This window comes from Lolium rigidum, chromosome 6 (genome assembly GCF_022539505.1).
Source record: "Lolium rigidum isolate FL_2022 chromosome 6, APGP_CSIRO_Lrig_0.1, whole genome shotgun sequence".
In the NCBI taxonomy this organism is placed as follows: domain Eukaryota; kingdom Viridiplantae; phylum Streptophyta; class Magnoliopsida; order Poales; family Poaceae; genus Lolium; species Lolium rigidum.
The window spans coordinates 164019602-164038557 of NC_061513.1; the positions used below are offsets into that span (position 1 = coordinate 164019602).

Here is an 18956-nt window from a genome sequence, read left to right on the forward strand (position 1 = left end):
TGTGTCCACCATACCTACCTACCACATGGTATTTCTCCGCCATTCCAAAGTACATTACTTGAGTGCTACCTTTAAAATTTCTATTCTTTGTCTTTGCAATATATAACTCATGGGACAAATAGCCTTAAAAACTATCGTGGTGAAGAATATGTACTTATGTGTCTTATTTCTTAATAAGTTGCTTGTTGAGCGGTAACCATGTTTCTGGGGATGCCATCAACTTTTACCTTGTTGAATATCATGTGAGTTGCTATGCATGTTCGTCTTGTCTGAAGTAAGGGCGATTTTCATGATCATATGGTTTGAGTATGCGTACTGTTAGAGAAGAACATTGGGCCGCTAACTAAAGCCATGATTCATGGTGGAAGTTTCAGTTTGGACAATCAATCCTCAATCTCTTATGAGAATTTTAATTGTTGTTGAATGCTTATGCATTAAAGAGGAGTCCATTATCAGTTGTCTATGTTGTCCCGGTATGGATGTCTAAGTTGAGAATAATCAAAAGCGAGAAATCCAATGCGAGCTTTCTCCTTAGACCTTTGTACATGCGGCATAGAGGTACCCCTTTGTGACACTTGGTTGAAACATATGCTATGCAATGATAATCCGTGTTAATCCAAGCTAATTAGGACAAGGTGCGAGCACTATTGGTATACTATGCATGAGGCTTGCAACTTATAAGATGTCTTATACATAACACATATGCTTTATTACTACCGTTGACAAAATTGTTTCTTGTTTTCAAAATAAAAAGCTCTAGCACAAATATAGTAATCAATGCTTCCTCTCTGCGAAGGGCCTATCTTTTACTTTATTGTTGAGTCGGTTTGCCTATCCTTTCTATCCCAGAAGCAAACACTTGTATCAACTGTGTGCATTGATTCTTACATGTTTACCTATTGCACTTGTTATATTACTTTGTGTTGACAATTATCCATGAGATATACATGTTAAAGTTGAAAGCAACCGCTGAAACTTATATCTCCTTTGTGTTGCTTCAATATCTTTACTTTGAATTTATTGCTTTATGAGTAACTCTTATGCAAGTCTTATTGATGCTTGTCTTGAAAGTATTATTCATGAAAAGTCTTTGCTATATGATTCATTTGTTTACTCATTATCTTCATCATTTCTTCGAATCGCTGCATTCATCTCATATGCTTTACAATAGTATGATCAAGATTATCATAGCATGTCACTTCAGAAATTATCTTTGTTATCGTTTACCTACTCGAGGGCGAGTAGGAACTAAGCTTGGGGATGCTTGATACGTCCCAAACGTATCTATAATTTCTTATGCTCCATGCTACTTTTACGATGATACTCACATGTTTTATACACATTATATGTCATTATTATGCATTTTCGGCACTAACCTATTGACGAGATGCCGAAGAGCCGATTCTTGTTTTACGCTGTTTTTGGTTTCAGAAATCCTAGTAAGGAAATATTCTCGGAATTGGACGAAATCAACGCCCGGGGGCCTATTTTTCCACGAAGCTTCCGAAGTCCGAAGAGGAGACGAAGTGGGGCCACGGGCGCCGCCACGTGGGGCGGCGCGGCCTACGAGGGGCCCGCGCGGCCCTGTTGTGTGGGGCCCTCGTGACGCCTCCTGACCTGCCCTTCCGCCTACTTAAAGCCTTCGTTGCGAAACCCCGGTGCCGAGAGCCACGATACGGAAAACCTTCCGGAGACGCCGCCGCCGCCAATCCCATCTCGGGGATTCGGGAGATCGCCTCCGGCACCTGCGCGGAGAGGGGAATCATCTCCCGGAGGTCTCTTCATCGCCATGATCGCCTCCGGATCGATGTGTGAGTAGTTCACCCCTGGACTATGGGTCCATAGCAGTAGCTAGATGGTTGTCTTCTCCTCATTGTGCTATCATGTTAGATCTTGTGAGCTGCCTATCATGATCAAGATCATCTATTTGTAATCCTTTATGTTGTGTTTGTTGGGATCCGATGAATATTGAATACTATGTCAAGTTGATTATCTATCTATCATATATGTTATTTATGTTCTTGCATGCTCTCCGTTGCTAGTAGAGGCTGCGGCCAAGTTGATACTTGTGACTCCAAGAGGGGGTATTTATGCTCGATAGTGGGTTCATGCCTCCATTAAATCCGGGACAGGTGACGGAAAGTTCTAAGGTTGTGGATGTGTCGTTGCCACTAGGGATAAAACATCGATACTTTGTCTAAGGATATTTGTGTTGATTACATTACGCACCATACTTAATGCAATTGTATCTGTTGTTTGCAACTTAATACTTGGAGGGGTTCGGATGATAACCTCGAAGGTGGACTTTTTAGGCATAGATGCATGTCTGGATAGCGGTCTATGTACGTAATGCCACCGATTGAATCTCATAGTACTCATCATGATATATGTATGTGCATTGTTATGCCTTCTTTATTTGTCAATTGCCCAACTGTAATTTGTTCACCCAACATCTACTTATCTTATGGGAGAGACACCACTAGTGATCTGTGGACCCCGGTCCTATTCTTTACATCTGAAATACAATCTACTGCAATTGTTCTTTACTGTTCTTCGCAAACAATCTTCCACACAATACATCTAATCCTTTGTTTACAGCAAGCCGGTGAGATTGACAACCTCACTGTTACGTTGGGGCAAAGTACTTTGATTGTGTTGTGCAGGTTCCACGTTGGCGCCGGAATCCCTGATGTTGCGCCGCACTACACTCTGCCGCCATCAACCTTCAACGTGCTTCTTGGCTCCTACTGGTTCGATAAACCTTGGTTTCTTTCTGAGGGAAAACTTGCTACTGTACGCATCACACCTTCCTCTTGGGGTTCCCAACGGACGTGTCGACTGCACGCATCAGTTGATCATGAGTTGTCTGCAGATTTTGCTGATTTCCTCACCATGCATGCAGAGATCCGTGACAGCAATGTTCACGAGCAACTTAAAAATGATCTCATTGAGCATATGTGGATGATCAAAGGATTATCAGCAAATGCCGCGGCACCTTGATCTAGCCCCATTGATTACATTTGTTTAATTGTTTTATTGTTTGTTATATTTTAATTTAAAAACAATCTCGGCAAACATATTTATTTGTATGCTATATTTAATAAATGGTTGTGTTTTAGAAAACTCTATAAAAAAGTTTGGGGGCGGCGTTTGAGGGACACGACTGGGGAGCGACGTCCTCCAAACGCGGCACGAACAAAACACGTCCCCCAAATGCTCGATCAAGAGCCGTTTGAGGGACGCTTTGGATGATGCGGCTGGAGATGCTCTAAGGTACCTTGATGCATAACATCCACCCAATGGCTAGTAGAAGTCAACACCAAGCAACTCGAAGTAGACAGAGCAAGGAGAATAGGCCAGGAAAAAAAAGACTTGAGAGGGCCAGTTGAACATTACCTTGTTTGGAGAGGGCCACGTAGCCAAAAAAATCAAATTTACGAGCTCCATCGATGGCCCTGTGTGATCACCTGACGACCCACGCCGTAGGAGTTCTGCGGTGACCCAACATACCGTTGCATGTGGTAGTACGTAAGTTGTTGACATAACAGTTGTAAAGTACCAATTTGTAAATATTGCATTCTTTAGAGTAGTACAACAGAAACATTGCATGTCTTTATTCAAGCACTTAATATTACAAGCCACAAATGTACATCACACTAGAGTTCCTCCTTGGTCATGAGAGGGTAACTTAGTAACTCTAGTTTGACTCGATGATACATCTCAAAAGTATCTTTAATTTTTTATGCTCCATGCTTGTTTTACACCAATTCCACTATGTTTTGCTTACACTTCGTTGCACTTTTATACATTTTCCGGCACTAACCTATTGACAAGATGCCACAGTGTCAGTTTCCTGTTTTCTGCTGTTTCTGGTTTCAGAAAAGTTGTACATGAAATCTTCTCGGAATTGGACGAAACAAAAGCCGAAGTGCCTATTTTACCGTAACAAAGACGAAGTTTGAAGGAGAGACGAAGAAAGGCCATAGGGCGGCCAGACCACCCCTAGGAGCGTCCTAGGCCCGGGCCGCACCTAGGGCAGGTGTGGGCCCCCTGGCCTCCACCGACCTCACCCTTCCGCCTATTTATTCACGATCTCGGGAAAACCCTAGATACCAGAGCCTCCGTCCACAAAAAGTTTCATCGCCGCCGCCATCGTCCAGACAATTTTTGGGGGTCAGAAGTTCATGTTCCGGCACCCTACCGGGACGGGGATTGACGCCCGAAGCCATCTCCATCGACTCCACCGCCTCCACTTCTACTCGATGATGGTTCGTGAGTAGTTCCCCCTGGACTACAGGTTCTCGGTTGTAGCTAGTTGGGACTCTCTCTCCCATGTACTTCAATACAATGATCTCATGAGTTGCCTTACATGATTGAGATCCATATGATGTAATTGGTGTTGTGTTTGTTGGGATCCGATAAATTGTGGAATTGTGATCAGATTGTTCATCATATTATCATACTACTGTTATTTAAGATCATGCATGCTCTCCGGTACTTGTAGTTACCCTGCAAGTAGTTGCCTGTATCTCCAAGAGGGAGTATTTATGCTCGGTAGTGGGTTCATGCCTCTAGTAATCTGGAAGAGTGACAATAACTTCGAAGATTGTAGATGTGTTGTTGCTACTAGGGAGAAAACAACAATGTTTTATCTAAGGATAATTCTATTGTTTACTTTACACACATTGCTTAATGCGATAATCTATTGCTTGCAACTTAATACTGGAAGGGGTTCGGAGGATAGCCTGAAGGTGGATTATTAGTCATAGACACAGCTGGATTACGGTCTATGTATTATGTTGTAATGCCCAATTAAATACTACAACAAACGTTATCTTATCATAGCATGCATTGTCATGCCCTCACAATTATCAATTGCCCACCTGTAATTTGTTCATCCCACACATGTTATTTGGAGAGTTACCACTAGTGTAGATAGTTGGGAACCCCGATCCTTCTGTCATCATCATTGCTCTACAGTCAACTCCGCACTGGAATACTTTCTGGTGCCATTGCCTCTGTGTTACTGCTACTGCTGTTGTGTTACTATTACTACTGCTCTCATTTTAGTGTTGCTTTCACATCACCCCTGCTACTAGTGCTTTTTCAGGTGCAGCTGAATTGACAACTCCGCTGTTAAGGCTTATAAGTATTCTTCGTCTCCCCTTGTGTTGACTCAATAAATTTGGATTTTACTTCCTTCTAAGACTGTTGCGATCCCCTATACTTGTGGATCATCACTCGACTTAACTTAGAACAAATGGTAAATCGTAAACTAAGTGCCATGACGAACTCGAGTAGCTTTATTTTATAAGGTTTGGTGATGCCCGACTAACTATCTTTAGTGATACTACTACTACTCCTTGGCTTCCTGGTTGACTTCTTCGATGCCATATAGTAAACGTACTCGGTATCTTCATCTCCTTCGTTGGCCTCCCCGATGTTATTCTCACAGTAAAAATGGAATTCAAACGAAGGATGAGTACGAGCATACTCAACAAGTTCATTATAAGAATGAGTGTTTGATGTACTAGCTACAATCATATACCAGAAAGTCGTGGGCAATGCATGTTTTCGTAATCATTTTTTCAAAAGATTGTTTTTATTCTGATAAACTAGCTTTTATAGGGTATCTAGAACTTCATGAAGTTCATTTTCTACCGCGTTCGAACTACGAATGAACTGCGAACGCACCCAGGACCTCGAGTTCTGAAAAATTGCATCCTTGTCCGATAAGGGCACTGGTTGAAGATCCGAATGATGCATGATTTACTGGATTATGTGGTATTACGTACCCCCTTATGCTATGATTGTGATTTAAGTCTTTGAATTTAAGTTTACATAACAAGTTGTATTCATTTTAAGAATTAGGGTAAATTTGAGTTGACATAACAAGTTGAATCCAGGAAGAAGCCTGCGTGCTAGTTTCCTGTTCTTGCACGCCCAATTCAGAGAACTGCGGGCCGGAGAGGAGGCGCGCGCCGGACAAAAAACGGCTTTGGGGGACGCGGCTGGGGACGTTTTTTTGTCCGGCGCGTTCCAAATCGCTTTGGGGGACGCGACTGGAGATGCTCTAAATCCACAAATAACATGGCATTAGTCCACAGCCCAAATGTACATAGAGCAAGTTAATTACCATAATAGCAGAGGGAAGCACTTTTCAAGTAATAAACCTAGCTACGAATTCAGAACTGCTTGTTCAACCTAAGACTTAGATACACATACATGCTGCATGAAGCTATTATCTCAAAATAAGCCTTTTGGTTTAATGGGATGCATTTTTCCTTCATGAATTCCATCAATTGAAGGACCCTTTCATGTTGGCTTCCATTATTCAATGCTTCCATGAGGGCTGAGCATATAATGGCATCTGGTTGTATAGCATTTCCTTCCATCTCTTTGAATAGGTCCCACGCACTCCTCCAACTCCCTTATGATCCAAAAAAAAAACATGAGCAGTTCTATTTGGTTAAATGTTATTGCAACCTAAAAGGGTCTTACCATCATCACTATAGGCTTGAATCATTGCAGTATATGTCAAAACATCAGGGAAGCAGCCAGATTCTTTCATTGAGCTAAAAGTTGATCCTGCTTCAGTTAGTTTGCCCTGTACGAGAATCGTCGTTAGCATAGCAACCCTTTAGAGATAGCTAGACAGATAATAAAAGCAACACTCACTTACCTGTTTGACATATGAACAAATCAAGGACGAGTAGACCTCCTTGGTTAATGGAATTCTCAAGTCGACCATGTCTTCAAAAAAATTAAGAGATTCTGCATATTTTCCCAATTTACGTGTTGTCCGACCTCGTTTCCTCTTTTGCAATTGTTCTCCTGGTTTCAGGTGAGGGTACTAGTGCATAATCATGTTCACTCTTTAACTGTGGGACTCATTGTGTGTCGCCTCCTGACGCCTGGTGACAGAGGGATCTTCTTCAGTTATCCAAGGGTCGAGGTCCCCAGGCGGAAGATCCAACGGCTGAGAGTGTAACGTTTTGAACTTTGATTATTCCCGTGCTAATCGCGCTTTATCTCTGTAATCTTTGAACTTATCACTAAGCGTGGTCCTGCTCTGATTTATAAAGGGCAGGAGTGGGAGGATGGGAGGCACGCTATGAATAAACCCTAATATTACGTATCCGAGTCCCCGCTTCTTCCCCATGGCAGCGCCGCCGGAGCGCCTGCTCTACTTTCTTCTCCCTACGAATTCTTGATCGACAACTCGGATCCTGACAAGGTGGTATCAGAGCAGTCGGTTCTCGGACCTCGGGCTAGCAACGGCGAAGCCCTCCCTCCCTCCCAAATCTACCACCCTCCCACCCACTTCTCTCCGACCATGGCGGGCTGGACCAGATCCAGGACCTCGTCCCATTCTCGCAATTCGTCACGGGATTGAAGCAACGAGGATGCACCAGTCCTTGGATCGGCGTCGACAACGGACGCTGAGCTCGCCGCGCTCAGAGCACAGCAACGCTAGGAGCGGGATGCGCGATCCGTGGGGCGGCACCTCCGCAACTACCAGGCTGAGTCCACGGCCTCCATCAACATGCTCACGAACCAGATGGGTAGCACGGTGGCGTTGATGGAGCGGATGCAGACCAGCATCGATAAGCTTACGCAGCCGGACGGTAATCTCCAACTCGATACTGGCCAAGCTCCTACCTTTGTGACGCCTCCTCCACGCTCAAGCTCGAACATTTCACCTATCCCGGAGGTTTCCACACCACAAGACACACCACCAACACAAAATCCGCCTCCTTTCCCACCCACCCTAGGACGGCTAACACCCGCCCAGCTGCCACTACCACCAAGCACGCAGGATGCTCGACAGAAAGCCGTGAGCACGGAGAGCGAGCCCATCGTGTCCACCTCCACGGCATCGTCCTCGCGGCAGATCCAAGTGCAACGAACAAACCCCACCACCCAACCCCACTATTACCAGCCTGCGCCTACCTCACAAATCCCTACACCATCGCTACACCCCACCACCACCCAAACCAACCTAAATCCCAGTCACAGCACCCAGCCACAGCTACCACATAGCCAACCACTACACCAACCCATGCCATACACCCACAACCATTCCCCAAACCAATCCTTCCCACAAAACCGCTTTCAGCCGCATCACACAAACAATGACTTGCACCTCCGTACACCCCATGTGGAGTTGCCGATCTTTACAGGGGATGCACCAAGAGCTTGGTTACTGGAGTGTGAGGACGTATTCGATTTGGTCGACATACCTACGGCCAGCAGAGTCAAGTGGGGATTGGCTCACATCAGAGGACAAGCAAAAACCTGGATCAGCAGCTCTGGGTTACACTTGCAGACACTGACATGGCAAGAACTCAGCCAGGTGCTGATTGATCGTTTCCCGGATGCAACAGCAAACGATCCTATGGATCAGCTCCAACTGCTCAAGCAAACCACTACAGTGAATGCATATATTGATCAGTATGAGCAGTGGATGACGCAGATGAAAAGAGAGCGCAGCTACTTGCCACAAGATTTCTTCGTGGATCGATTCACCAGTGGGCTTAAAGACAGTATCAAGCATTTAGTGCAGTGCCAGAAGCCTGAGACACTATTGTCAGCTTATTGGTATGCAAGGAAATATGAACAAGCATACTTACTGAATGTCAAGAAAGCAGCTCCTATTGCACCTGCTCCTCGAATGTACCCTCAGCAGTAACCAAACCAACGTCCCCAGCCACCGAGAGAAAATCGCAACAGGCCACCAAACAACAATAGAGGACCAAGATTGTGTTGGTATTGCAATGAGAATTTCTTCTTGGGTCACAGATGCCCTCAGATGCAAAGGACTTTGAATATGATTGAGTTGCAGGGTTATGATGAAGAAGAAGAGAACCAAGGCCCCTTGTTGATAGATCCTCCACCACCAGCTATCCAGCAAGTTATGGTCCTTCCTGAACAAGCTCCAACTCCACAACAAGACATACCACCACAAGCAATGCCCCCTGATGAAGCAGCAATGTGCATCTCTGCAGCAGCATATAGTGGCAGTCCAAGTGATTCTACAATCTCCCTTCTCCTCAATTTCAGTAACGCACAGGCAGTGGCCTTGGCAGATACAGGCGGCACAAGTACATTCATGGACTTGAACTTTGCACAAAAGCACAAGATTCCATTGACAACTATTGCAGAAAGAACAGTTACAGTGGCAGGTGGTGGAATCCTATCCTATGGGTTTATAGCATACAATTGCCCTTTTACTGTCCAAGGAATCAAATTTGTCACAAATTTCAGAATCCTGGAGCTGCAAGGAGCTGATGTAATACTGGGAATAAATTGGTTTAAGCAACACAACCCAGTCACCTTTGACTTTGTGGAAAGGAAACTAACTATTGGTGTCCAGGAGAAACTACTCACATTCCATGATCACCTACTTCCTACTGACAAGCTGCTCATTTCCTCTGAACAATGCTGTAAGCTGCTAGCACAAGGAGCAACTGGTTACTTATTGTGTTATGCACAAGGGGAAGACATTCAGCAGAACAGCAAATCTGATGCACCTGTATCTGATGTTGTTCAGGAACTACTGCTACAATTCAGTGATATATTTGAGGCACCACAGGGACTGCCACCTCCTAGAGAATAAGACCACCACATTCCTCTATTACCAGGCAAGCAACCACCAAATATCAGGCCCTACAGAATGTCTCACAGCCAAAAAACTGCAGTGGAAAAAATCATCCAAGAGATGCTGCAAAACAAAGAAATTCGATTGAGTACTAGCCTTTATTCTTCTCCTATCGTGCTGGTCAAGAAAAAGGATAAGTCCTGGAGGCTTTGTACTGATTTCAGGGGACTCAATGAGCAAACAATCAAGAACAAGTTCCCTATCCCTGTGATTGAAGATCTACTGGATGAGCTACAGGGAGCACAACTCTTCTCCAAGTTTGATCTCTGATCTGGTTATCACCAAATCAGGATGCATGAAGCTGACATAGAGAAAACTGCCTTCTCTACTCATTTGGGACATTATGAGTATCTTGTCATGCCATTTGGGTTATGCAATGCCCCTGCAACATTCCAGCAGCTGATGAACACTATTTTCTCTCCTTATATCCGGAAATTTGTTTTGGTTTTCTTTGATGATGTGCTAGTCTATAGCAAGAACAAGGAGGAACATCTACAACACCTGCAGATTGTACTCCAAGTATTCAGAGAACACAGCCTCAAGGCCAAGCTAGCTAAATGCAATTTTGAGCAACCTCAAGTGGAATATCTAGGGCATATAGTTTCTGGTCATGGGGTAGCTACTGATCCCTCAAAAATACAGGATATTATTGATTGGAAAACTCCTCAGACAGTCAAGCAGTTAAGAGGATTTCTGGGCTTAGCTGGATACTACAGACGTTTTATTCCTCACTATGCTTTGATCTGCCAACCCCTGCATCAAGCACTCAAGAAAAATTCCTTCTCATGGGAAGCTGGGCATCAAGCTGCATTTGACAGACTAAAGGAAGTCATGTCTCAACCCCCACTATTGGCATTACCAAATTTCAACCTCCCTTTTGTCCTGGAAACAGATGCTTGTGACACAGGCCTGGGAGCTGTACTGATGCAAGAATCCAAGCCACTAGCTTATTTCAGTCGTGCCTTGGGCCCCAAAATGCAGCTATGTCAGTATATGAAAAGGAAGCTCTTGCTATTCTGGAAGCACTAAAAAAATGGAGGCATTATTTCCTGGGCAATAAACTAGTAATAAAGACTGACCAATGCAGCCTCAAATACTTAGCAAGCCAAAGATTATTGGAAGGGATCCAACACAAGCTCATGCTGAAACTTTTAGAGTTTGATTACTCTATACAATACAAGAAAGGCACTGAAAATTCTGCTGCTGATGCACTGTCCAGAAAATATCAACCAGTGGATGTGCAAGAGGAACAAGACAACTGTCAAGCACTTGCTGTAGCAATTCCATCATGGACCAATGATATAATCACTTCTTACTTGGGAGATGACACTAGTACCAAGCTGCTACAAGAGGTAACTGTTAACCCCATTAGCCATGCACATTTCTCAGTCCAATCTGGAATTCTCAGATATAAGGGAAGATTGTACATAGGAGCCTCTACTGATCTCAAGCAAAAAGTGTTTGATACATTCCACTCCTCAGTCTTTGGAGGACACTCTGGCACAAGAGTCACCTACCATAAGCTCAAACACATTTTCTATTGGCCCAAAATGAAGCAATATGTCACTGATAAAATTGCTGCTTGCCCAGTGTGCCAGATATCCAAAACTGAAAAACTACAGTACCCAGGACTACTGGACCCTTTGGATATTCCCAAGCAGAAGTGGTCTGAAATCAGTATGGACTTTGTTGAGGGACTACCACTTTCTAAAGTAAAAAATGTGATTCTAGTGGTGGTTGACAGACTCACTAAGTATGCTCATTTCCTACCCCTATCACATCCTTATACTTGTGCAAGCGCGTAGCTGATTTATTCATCAAAAATATCATCAAATTGCATGGACCTCCAACAGTCATTACCACAGATAGGGACAATGTCTTCCTCAGCAAATTATGGAAGGAAATTTTTTCTGCCCTGAAGATATCACTCCATTTCTCAACAGCATACCATCCAGAATCTGATGGACAAACTGAGAGGATCAACCAGTGTATGGAACAATATCTGAGGTGCATGGCCTTCCAACAACCCAAGAAATGGAGTGCCTATCTCCCTGCGACTGAGTTCTGGTACAATTGCAGTTATCACACTTCCATCAAAATGTCCCCATTTGAGGCATTGTATGAGTATGCTCCTCCCCTCCTTACAGAGTTACCAGCACCAGTTACATTGTCCTCAGCAGCTCAGGACACACTACATGATAGGGAAAAAGTGATACTTCAACTGCAGCACAAGTTGGCTAAAGCACAGACAACCATGAAGAAGTATGCTGATCAAAAAAGGACTCCTAGATCCTTCCAATTGGGTAACATGGTATACCTTAAAATGATCCCTCAAAGGGAAACTGCTATGGGCCAAGGAAATCCACTAAAGCTTGCATCTAAGGGCCTGTTTGGTTTAGGGGATATCCTCCGGTGGATAGGGATAGCCACTGAAAAAATGGTTGCCATTCGTTTGGTTCAAAGGATGACAGGGGTTATGGATAACCAGATTCCCGGAATATACCTCTAAAACGGTGGCTCAGCTCATCCGCTGAAATCTGCCGGATGTGGCCAACCACTTGTGGCTCGCGCGTGCAAGCCTCACCCACGCCAATTTCGGTCGCTCGCCGACCCACGAAAAGGAGAAAAAAACTGACACCATCTCTTTCCCCATCTCTCCCCACTCCCCCTCTCGTGAATCAGAGGTGGCGGTGGCAAGAAGATTGATAGCTGCGCTGGCCGAACATTGGCGGCGGCAGCACTCCTAGCTCGGTCGGCGCTGAATGCCAAGATGGGACGGAGTGGAGCTCACGGCGGCCAAGATGGGACGGCAGCGACGACTTCCTGGGAGGGGCGACGATGCAGTGGCTCAGCTCGCCCTTTCTCTGTTCCCTCTCTCTCCCTGTGTATGTGTGGCTTGTGATGGGACAGCAGAGGAGGCCAGGCCGGTAGCCTGGGATGCTCCGCTCGCCCCTCTCTATTCCATCTATCTTGCTAAACTGAATTCTCTCTGGTTTATACAGGAGCAACACTGCTTGCTTCTGAAGATTTTGTGGTCATCCGGCCAGAGCTTATTTCATGCCTACGGGGTAATCTCACCATCTAAATCAAAAAGGTCAATACAACCACTCATCCACTTCTCATCCTTCAAACCAAACAAAAAAATGGCTACCACTAACCAGTTTTCATCCTACACAGCCAAACAAAAAAAGTGGCTACCCCTAACCAGGTGGTTGGGGATATCCTCATCCCCTAAACATATCCCCTGAACCAAACAGCCCCTAAGTGGTATGGACCGTTCAAAATAATTCAAACTGTCGGCAAACGTGCTTACAAACTACAGTTGCCAGCAGGCACTCTGCTCCATGATGTCTTCCATGTCAGTCACCTCAAGAAGCACATTGGACCTAGGGCCATTCCATCAGCCAATCTGCCATTGGTCACTCCATCAGGTATGATCAAATTTGCACCTATATCTATCCTACAACGTCGACAGGTACCAAGACGTGAAGGAGACTATGATGTCCCGGTGCCCCAATGGTTTATCAAGTGGGAAGGCATGACAGAAGACGATGCTACGTGGGAAGACGCTGACTTCATCACGAAGACATTCCCTGCGTTCAAGCCCTGAGGACTTGTCTCAAGGGGGGGCATTGTCAGGATCGCCTCCTGACGCCTGGTGATAGAGGGATCTTCTTCAGTTATCCAAGGGTCGAGGTTGCCAGGCGGAAGATCCAACGGATGAGAGTGTAACGTTTTGAACTTTGATTATTCCCGCGCTAATCGCGCTTTATCTCTGTAATCTTTGAACTTATCACTAAGCATGGTCCTGCTCTGATTTATAAAGGTCAGAGTGGGAGGATGGGAGGCACGCTATGAATAAACCCTAATATTTTGTATCCGAGTCCCCCCTTCTTCCCCATGGCAGCGCCGCCGGAACGCCTGCTCTACTTTCTTCTCCCTACGAATTCTTGATCGACAACTCGGATCCTGACATTGTGAGAGTGTCAAAGATATGCTAATTTGAGGACATGCCATTGTTCAGCTTAAGATGGTTTGATGATTTTTATCCTTAATGTGTTGGAACAACAATGGAATATTGCGATACACGCTTTCCTTCTATTTTTTCCTTTCTCATCTGCAAGTGCTTTGGTCTTGATGACCATATAGAATCCTATGCTGTTGCCGAGATGGATGACGATGTGAAGATGGCTATATGCTAGTAGATGAGACCAATGCATATTCTTTTCTGTACCCGGTTCAAGTGCCGGGAAAGAAATCCTCATTCAGATGGTACTGAAACTGTGTAGTTTTTAGTTCTTCCCGCGTGATATATTTTATTTTCCTGCTATCTTATTCATAATCATCAGGACATAACTTACTATCCTATTATGTTTTCCAGGGTAGAGTCTAGGAAATCGGAGTGATTTCCTCTGCAGCGCCACTATCTCGTGAGTTGTCTCCGCTATAGCAATGATGGCAACATTCTTAATTACAAGTGCAGCTGTGCTGGAGAAATGCTAGCATGATACAAATACCTTTCTCACATAGGCCTTCACCCTTGACCACAACCCCCTAGCCACTAGTTGATACTAGGTGAGAGAGAAGAACAAGGACCTGGAGCTAGAGAACTATGTCACATAACTATTACAGTATCAGTCTTCAAACAGAAGTTTACATGGTTCCTGGAGACAGTACACCTGTCTTTATTCGTAGTACATTATTGAGCAGGGGGGCATTCACAAGATACAGGCACCACCATTCAGCAAAATAGCATATAGCGTGGCATGGTTGTTTTTTCTGCACATATCACTGTCTCTACAATCTTTGTAGGGTTACTTCTTTGGTGTGTCCGCATAATTCCAGGTGGTATGCGCAAAAGAAGTATACTGCCTTCCACCGGCCACATCTTCTTCCCGTATCTGGTCGCTGATTTCTTTCAGTTCATCTTCCGTTAGCTTTACCTTTACAGAGTCAATGTTGGAGTCTAGATTCCTGATCTTAGTTGTCCCTGGGAAATTGTAGAGCATATTTGTTAGTGATCAGATGCTGGTATACTGAAAAAATGAGCATGACTACTGATGTAGTATTTGTTTGGAACTTGGGTGCAAAACAAATTCAAGAGTTTTCTTCGTGGATAAAATAGGCCCTGTTCTAAGGTGCCAAAACATTTTACAGTTCAGTTTAAAATTAACATCAGCACTCTGTGGAGCAAAAGACCACATATCTCAGAGGGTGCTCATATTACCATGATAACTCTGCCAAAGAAAGGTAGATTGCAAATGAAATATACTTGTTTGTATCTCTTATATTTCACCAAGTTTTATTAGAACTACGTGTTTCACTTTTATCAGGAAGCACATGGAAGCAAGACAATCTTCACCTTTTCCGCCCACCGTGTGAACTGAGAACTAGATAAAATTATGGTACATGTTTAACACTAAATGCTATGAATAACATGGAAATGGATTGCAACATTAACCTGGTATCGGAACCACATCATCCCCTTGATGCAGAACCCAAGCTAAAGCTAGCTGGGCAGGGCTGCACTGGTGCTTCTTGGCCAGTTCTTCCATTTTCAGATAAAGAATCTTATTCTTCTCCAGATTTTCTGCTGAAAACCGTGGATGTCCTTTCTAAAAAACAAGAAAATAGTATAAAGGTTTAGGCCCAAGTTACTGAAAAAATATTTTTTTGCGAGGAAGTAACTGAAAATAATTGACTGGTGCAGAAAGCAACTGGTTGTATCTGCACCAGATTAGATTCAGCAGACACTTGTTCTGTGACCCCTCTTCCACCGAAAAATCCACGAGCAATCGGGCTGTAAGGAACAATTCCAATCCCCAATGCTCTGAGGTCCACAGAACACATGAATCAGTTTCTTTACATAATCAATCAATCAACCAGGATATCGATTATAGAACTGCATAAGCAGAACTTGTAATTCTGAATTCACCTGCAGAGAGGCACAATCTCGGGCTCGATGTCGCGAGCCCACAGAGACCACTCCATCTGCACGGCGGTGATCGGGTGCACGGCGTGAGCACGCCTGATGGTGTCGGGGCTCGCCTCCGATAGCCCAATGTACTTGACCTTCCCTTCCTCCACCAGCTTCTTGAGCTCACCAATCTACATCAGTTTCAGCCAAGAATTACAAGTGAGCAACCGCACCAATCTAACACAGGATTCAGGCTGAAGGAATTGATGAAGAACGGGGGGGCAGCGAGCAAGAAGAGACTGTGTCCTCGATGGGGATGGTGGTGTCTATGCGGTGCTGGTAGTAGAGGTCGATGTGGTCCACGCCGAGGCGGCGCAGGCTGGCCTCGCAGCAGGCGCGCACGTACTCCGGGCGGCCGCAGACGGTGCCCGTGCCGTGGGCGTCCCGCTGGATCCCGAACTTGGTGGCCACCTGCACCTGCTCCCGCGGCAGCTGCTTCAGCGCCTGGGCCAGCCAAGATTCGCGCACTCAGCCTGATTCTCCTCGGGCACGGAAGGGAAAAAAGTCGAGAAAGGAACCAGGAAATCAAAGAGCCGACCTTGCCGAGGAGGGTCTCGTTGGTGTGGGGGCCGTAGACGTCGGAGGTGTCGAAGAAGGTGACGCCGCGGCGGAAGGCGTGCGCGATGACGGCGATCCCGGCGTCGTCGCCGAGCGGGGAGTTGTACGCGCCCGTCAGGCCCATGCACCCGAACCCCAGCTTAGACACCTTGGGTCATTCGATTCAGTGCGAGACAGGAGAAGGATGTCTAAATCGGAATCGGACGACTAGTCGAGCGAGAGGGCGAGGGGAAAATCACCTCCAGTCCCTGGGTGCCGAGCTTGACGCGAGGAATCAGTAGGCTTTCCGCCATGGCGCCTCGGAGCTCGCAGTCTCGGCGGCAGGGGAACAAAGCGGGCGCTGACGAGTCACTGGCCGAGACCTGGAAGCGGAAGAGCAGGATTTGCCCACACTAGTAGTGAGTAGTGACCACTTAATTGACCCGGTGAGCTAAATGAGCGGCTCTCAGCAATGACAAATAGTGTCGTCAGAGTAGATGATATCGTCGTCTGCTTGTTAAGATTCCATCTCGTGTGCACAATTGGAATGCGTTTGGTAGCATCTACCTTATTTGGGTCGAACATGCCAAGATAAAACTGAGCTGGAAGGTCTTAGTCCTTGAAGCACCCTTGGACCAAGCCCTGAATTAGGTGAATTGGTCGTTTCTAACAAGGTATTTTCGTCTTCCAATTCGTGAATGTGAAAAGACATTTTTACCTGCATGAGCGCGATCGAGCAAGGAGATGCCACGAGCACACGCGTTGTGCGGTGAAATGGGAAAAGTGTATTGAATATAATTATCTAGTCTCTTCCGTTAAATCGGTGTTATGGTTGAACTGGCTAGAGCATGCAATTTCACATGGTATCAGACTCACAAGGTACTGGTTCAAATCCTAGCCAACGCAATATTTAAAAATAAATATGTGCGCCTTCTAAAAAACCAAAAACTTCCATTCGATCGGTCTTATGGTTGAACTGACTAGATCATGCAATTCCACAAAGGGGGCTCGAAGGATTAGGGTTTAGGGTTATGTCACCTCCCACCGAGCATCCTCCCCTATTTCTACCCTCCATTCTCACCGCCTGGATCGAAACCTCCACCACCCAACACACACACTTTTTGAGCTCCACCTCTGGTCTCCGAGGAGGTAAGCGGCTCACAGATCTTCGGCCAGCCACGACGGCGGGAACAAGAGTACTTCGTTAAGTTCTCTTTTTCCTCCAATGATGAATGTAAGTAGCCGCGGCTCGAGGGAGGCTGGCTGGGTTAGATCCTAGAAGGATTAGGTAATGTCGAAATGATTGCTTGTAGGATGAAATCTTGCACTGCCATTTTGAAAGACCAACGATGTCGTCTAGAGGGGAGGTGAATAGGCGGTTTAAAAAACTTCTACTCGAGGGCTTGAACAAGTGCGGAATAAAACTAGGTTTTACTTGTCAAGCACAAAGCCTATAAACTAGGGTTTGCCTTATGTACACCAACAACCTATGCTAAGCAAGATGAGCAATAAGGTGATAGCAAGATATAGAACATCAAGCACAAAGGCAATCACAAAGTAAAGTGCATACGTAAAGGAGCTTGGGTTGAGAAGTAACCGATGCACACGGAGACAACGATCTATCCCGAAGTTCACACCCTTGCGGATGCTACTCTATGTTGGAGCGGTGTGGAGGCACAAGGCACTCCAAATGCCACGACTGAGCACCGTATTCTCCTTGAGCCTTCCCACCAAAAGGGAAAATCCGATCCGCTAAGGGACCGTTGAGGGTGGTCACCGAACCCGTACAAGCTTGGGGTAATCTCCCAAGTAACATGCTTGAGGCAAACTCCACAACAATTGGAGTCTCTCAAGTACACCGCCACAAAGTCTAAAAGGCCACAAAAGGCTACAACATGCCATAAAAGGCTACAAGGTCACAAAGGCTACAACGCCACAAATGCTACAAGGCCACGAGGGCTGCAACACCATCTAGGGTTCCAGGAACCCAAGAGGAAACTCTCAAGAAACCGAATCTCCATAGAGAACTCAAACCAATGCACCTAATGTAATGGCAAGAATACCACTAAGATGCTCAAGTCTTTCACTTCCAAATTCCAACAAAGCTACTCAAACTATTGGGAAAATAAGAGAGGAAGAACAAAAAGTAGGAGGAACACCAATTTTTTCCAAGATCTAGATCTAGTGAGTTCCTCTCACTGATTTGATTGGTGGAGTAGTAGATCTAGATATTCTCTCTCTTTTCCCTCAAAAAGATTCAAGAAATATTGGAGGAATAAAGAGGAGGAAGAAGCTCTTAAAGGTCAACAATGGAGGAGAGAGAATAGGAGAAGAGCTAGCTGAAAAAAGGAGGAAGAAAGGTATAAATAGAGGGTCAAGAAATATGTCCGTTGGGGTAAAAACATCCAAAATCGCGACCCGGACCGGTACTACCGTTTGTTGAGCCGGTAGTACCGCACAAGTGAAAACAACAATAGAAAAACAGGAAAGGCAGAGCTGGGCTGGGGCAGAGCAAGGTGGGCCACCAATTTCTAAATGAACATGATGAATATTTTGTCATGTTTAATTCCTATTTGGATGGAGCCTAAGATAGGTGCAACCATATGCATGAGTAGTTACACCCTAGTGATTGATACCGAGGCCATATTCATGAGAAAATAAATGACTTATTAAAACAAGCGTCCAACCACCGCTTAAATATTTGGGGTCCATTGTAAATAACCCCTATTGCAAGTACGAGATTTAAAGCATGATTTGTGTCACTTTATGCCCCTCTTATTT

At 45.2% G+C, this 18956-nt stretch overlaps 1 protein-coding gene across 1 annotated transcript; it reads right to left on the reverse strand.

Annotated features, from left to right (window-relative positions):
* Nucleotides 1–14087: 14087 nt before the first annotated feature.
* Nucleotides 14088–16580, reverse strand: LOC124660568 (probable aldo-keto reductase 1). The gene is made up of 8 exons (XM_047198389.1): nt 16555–16580; nt 16436–16495; nt 16177–16344; nt 15879–16082; nt 15597–15769; nt 15395–15491; nt 15123–15276; nt 14088–14651 (listed from the first exon to the last, which is right to left on the reverse strand). Exons 2-8 carry the CDS (start codon nt 16487–16489, stop codon nt 14476–14478), a joined length of 1026 nt encoding a protein of 341 aa, XP_047054345.1. The 5' UTR covers nt 16490–16495; nt 16555–16580; the 3' UTR covers nt 14088–14475.
* Nucleotides 16581–18956: the final 2376 nt, after the last annotated feature.

Coding starts and splice junctions, on each gene's coding strand:
- LOC124660568 (XM_047198389.1), bottom strand. CDS start 16,489: ATGGCGGAAAGCCTACTGATTCCTCGCGTCAAGCTCGGCACCCAGGGA. Junction 15,770..15,878: donor CCATCCCCATCGAGGACACA/GTCTCTTCTTGC, acceptor AAACTGATGTAG/ATTGGTGAGCTCAAGAAGCT. Junction 14,652..15,122: donor TGATGTGGTTCCGATACCAG/GTTAATGTTGCA, acceptor ACAATTTCCCAG/GGACAACTAAGATCAGGAAT.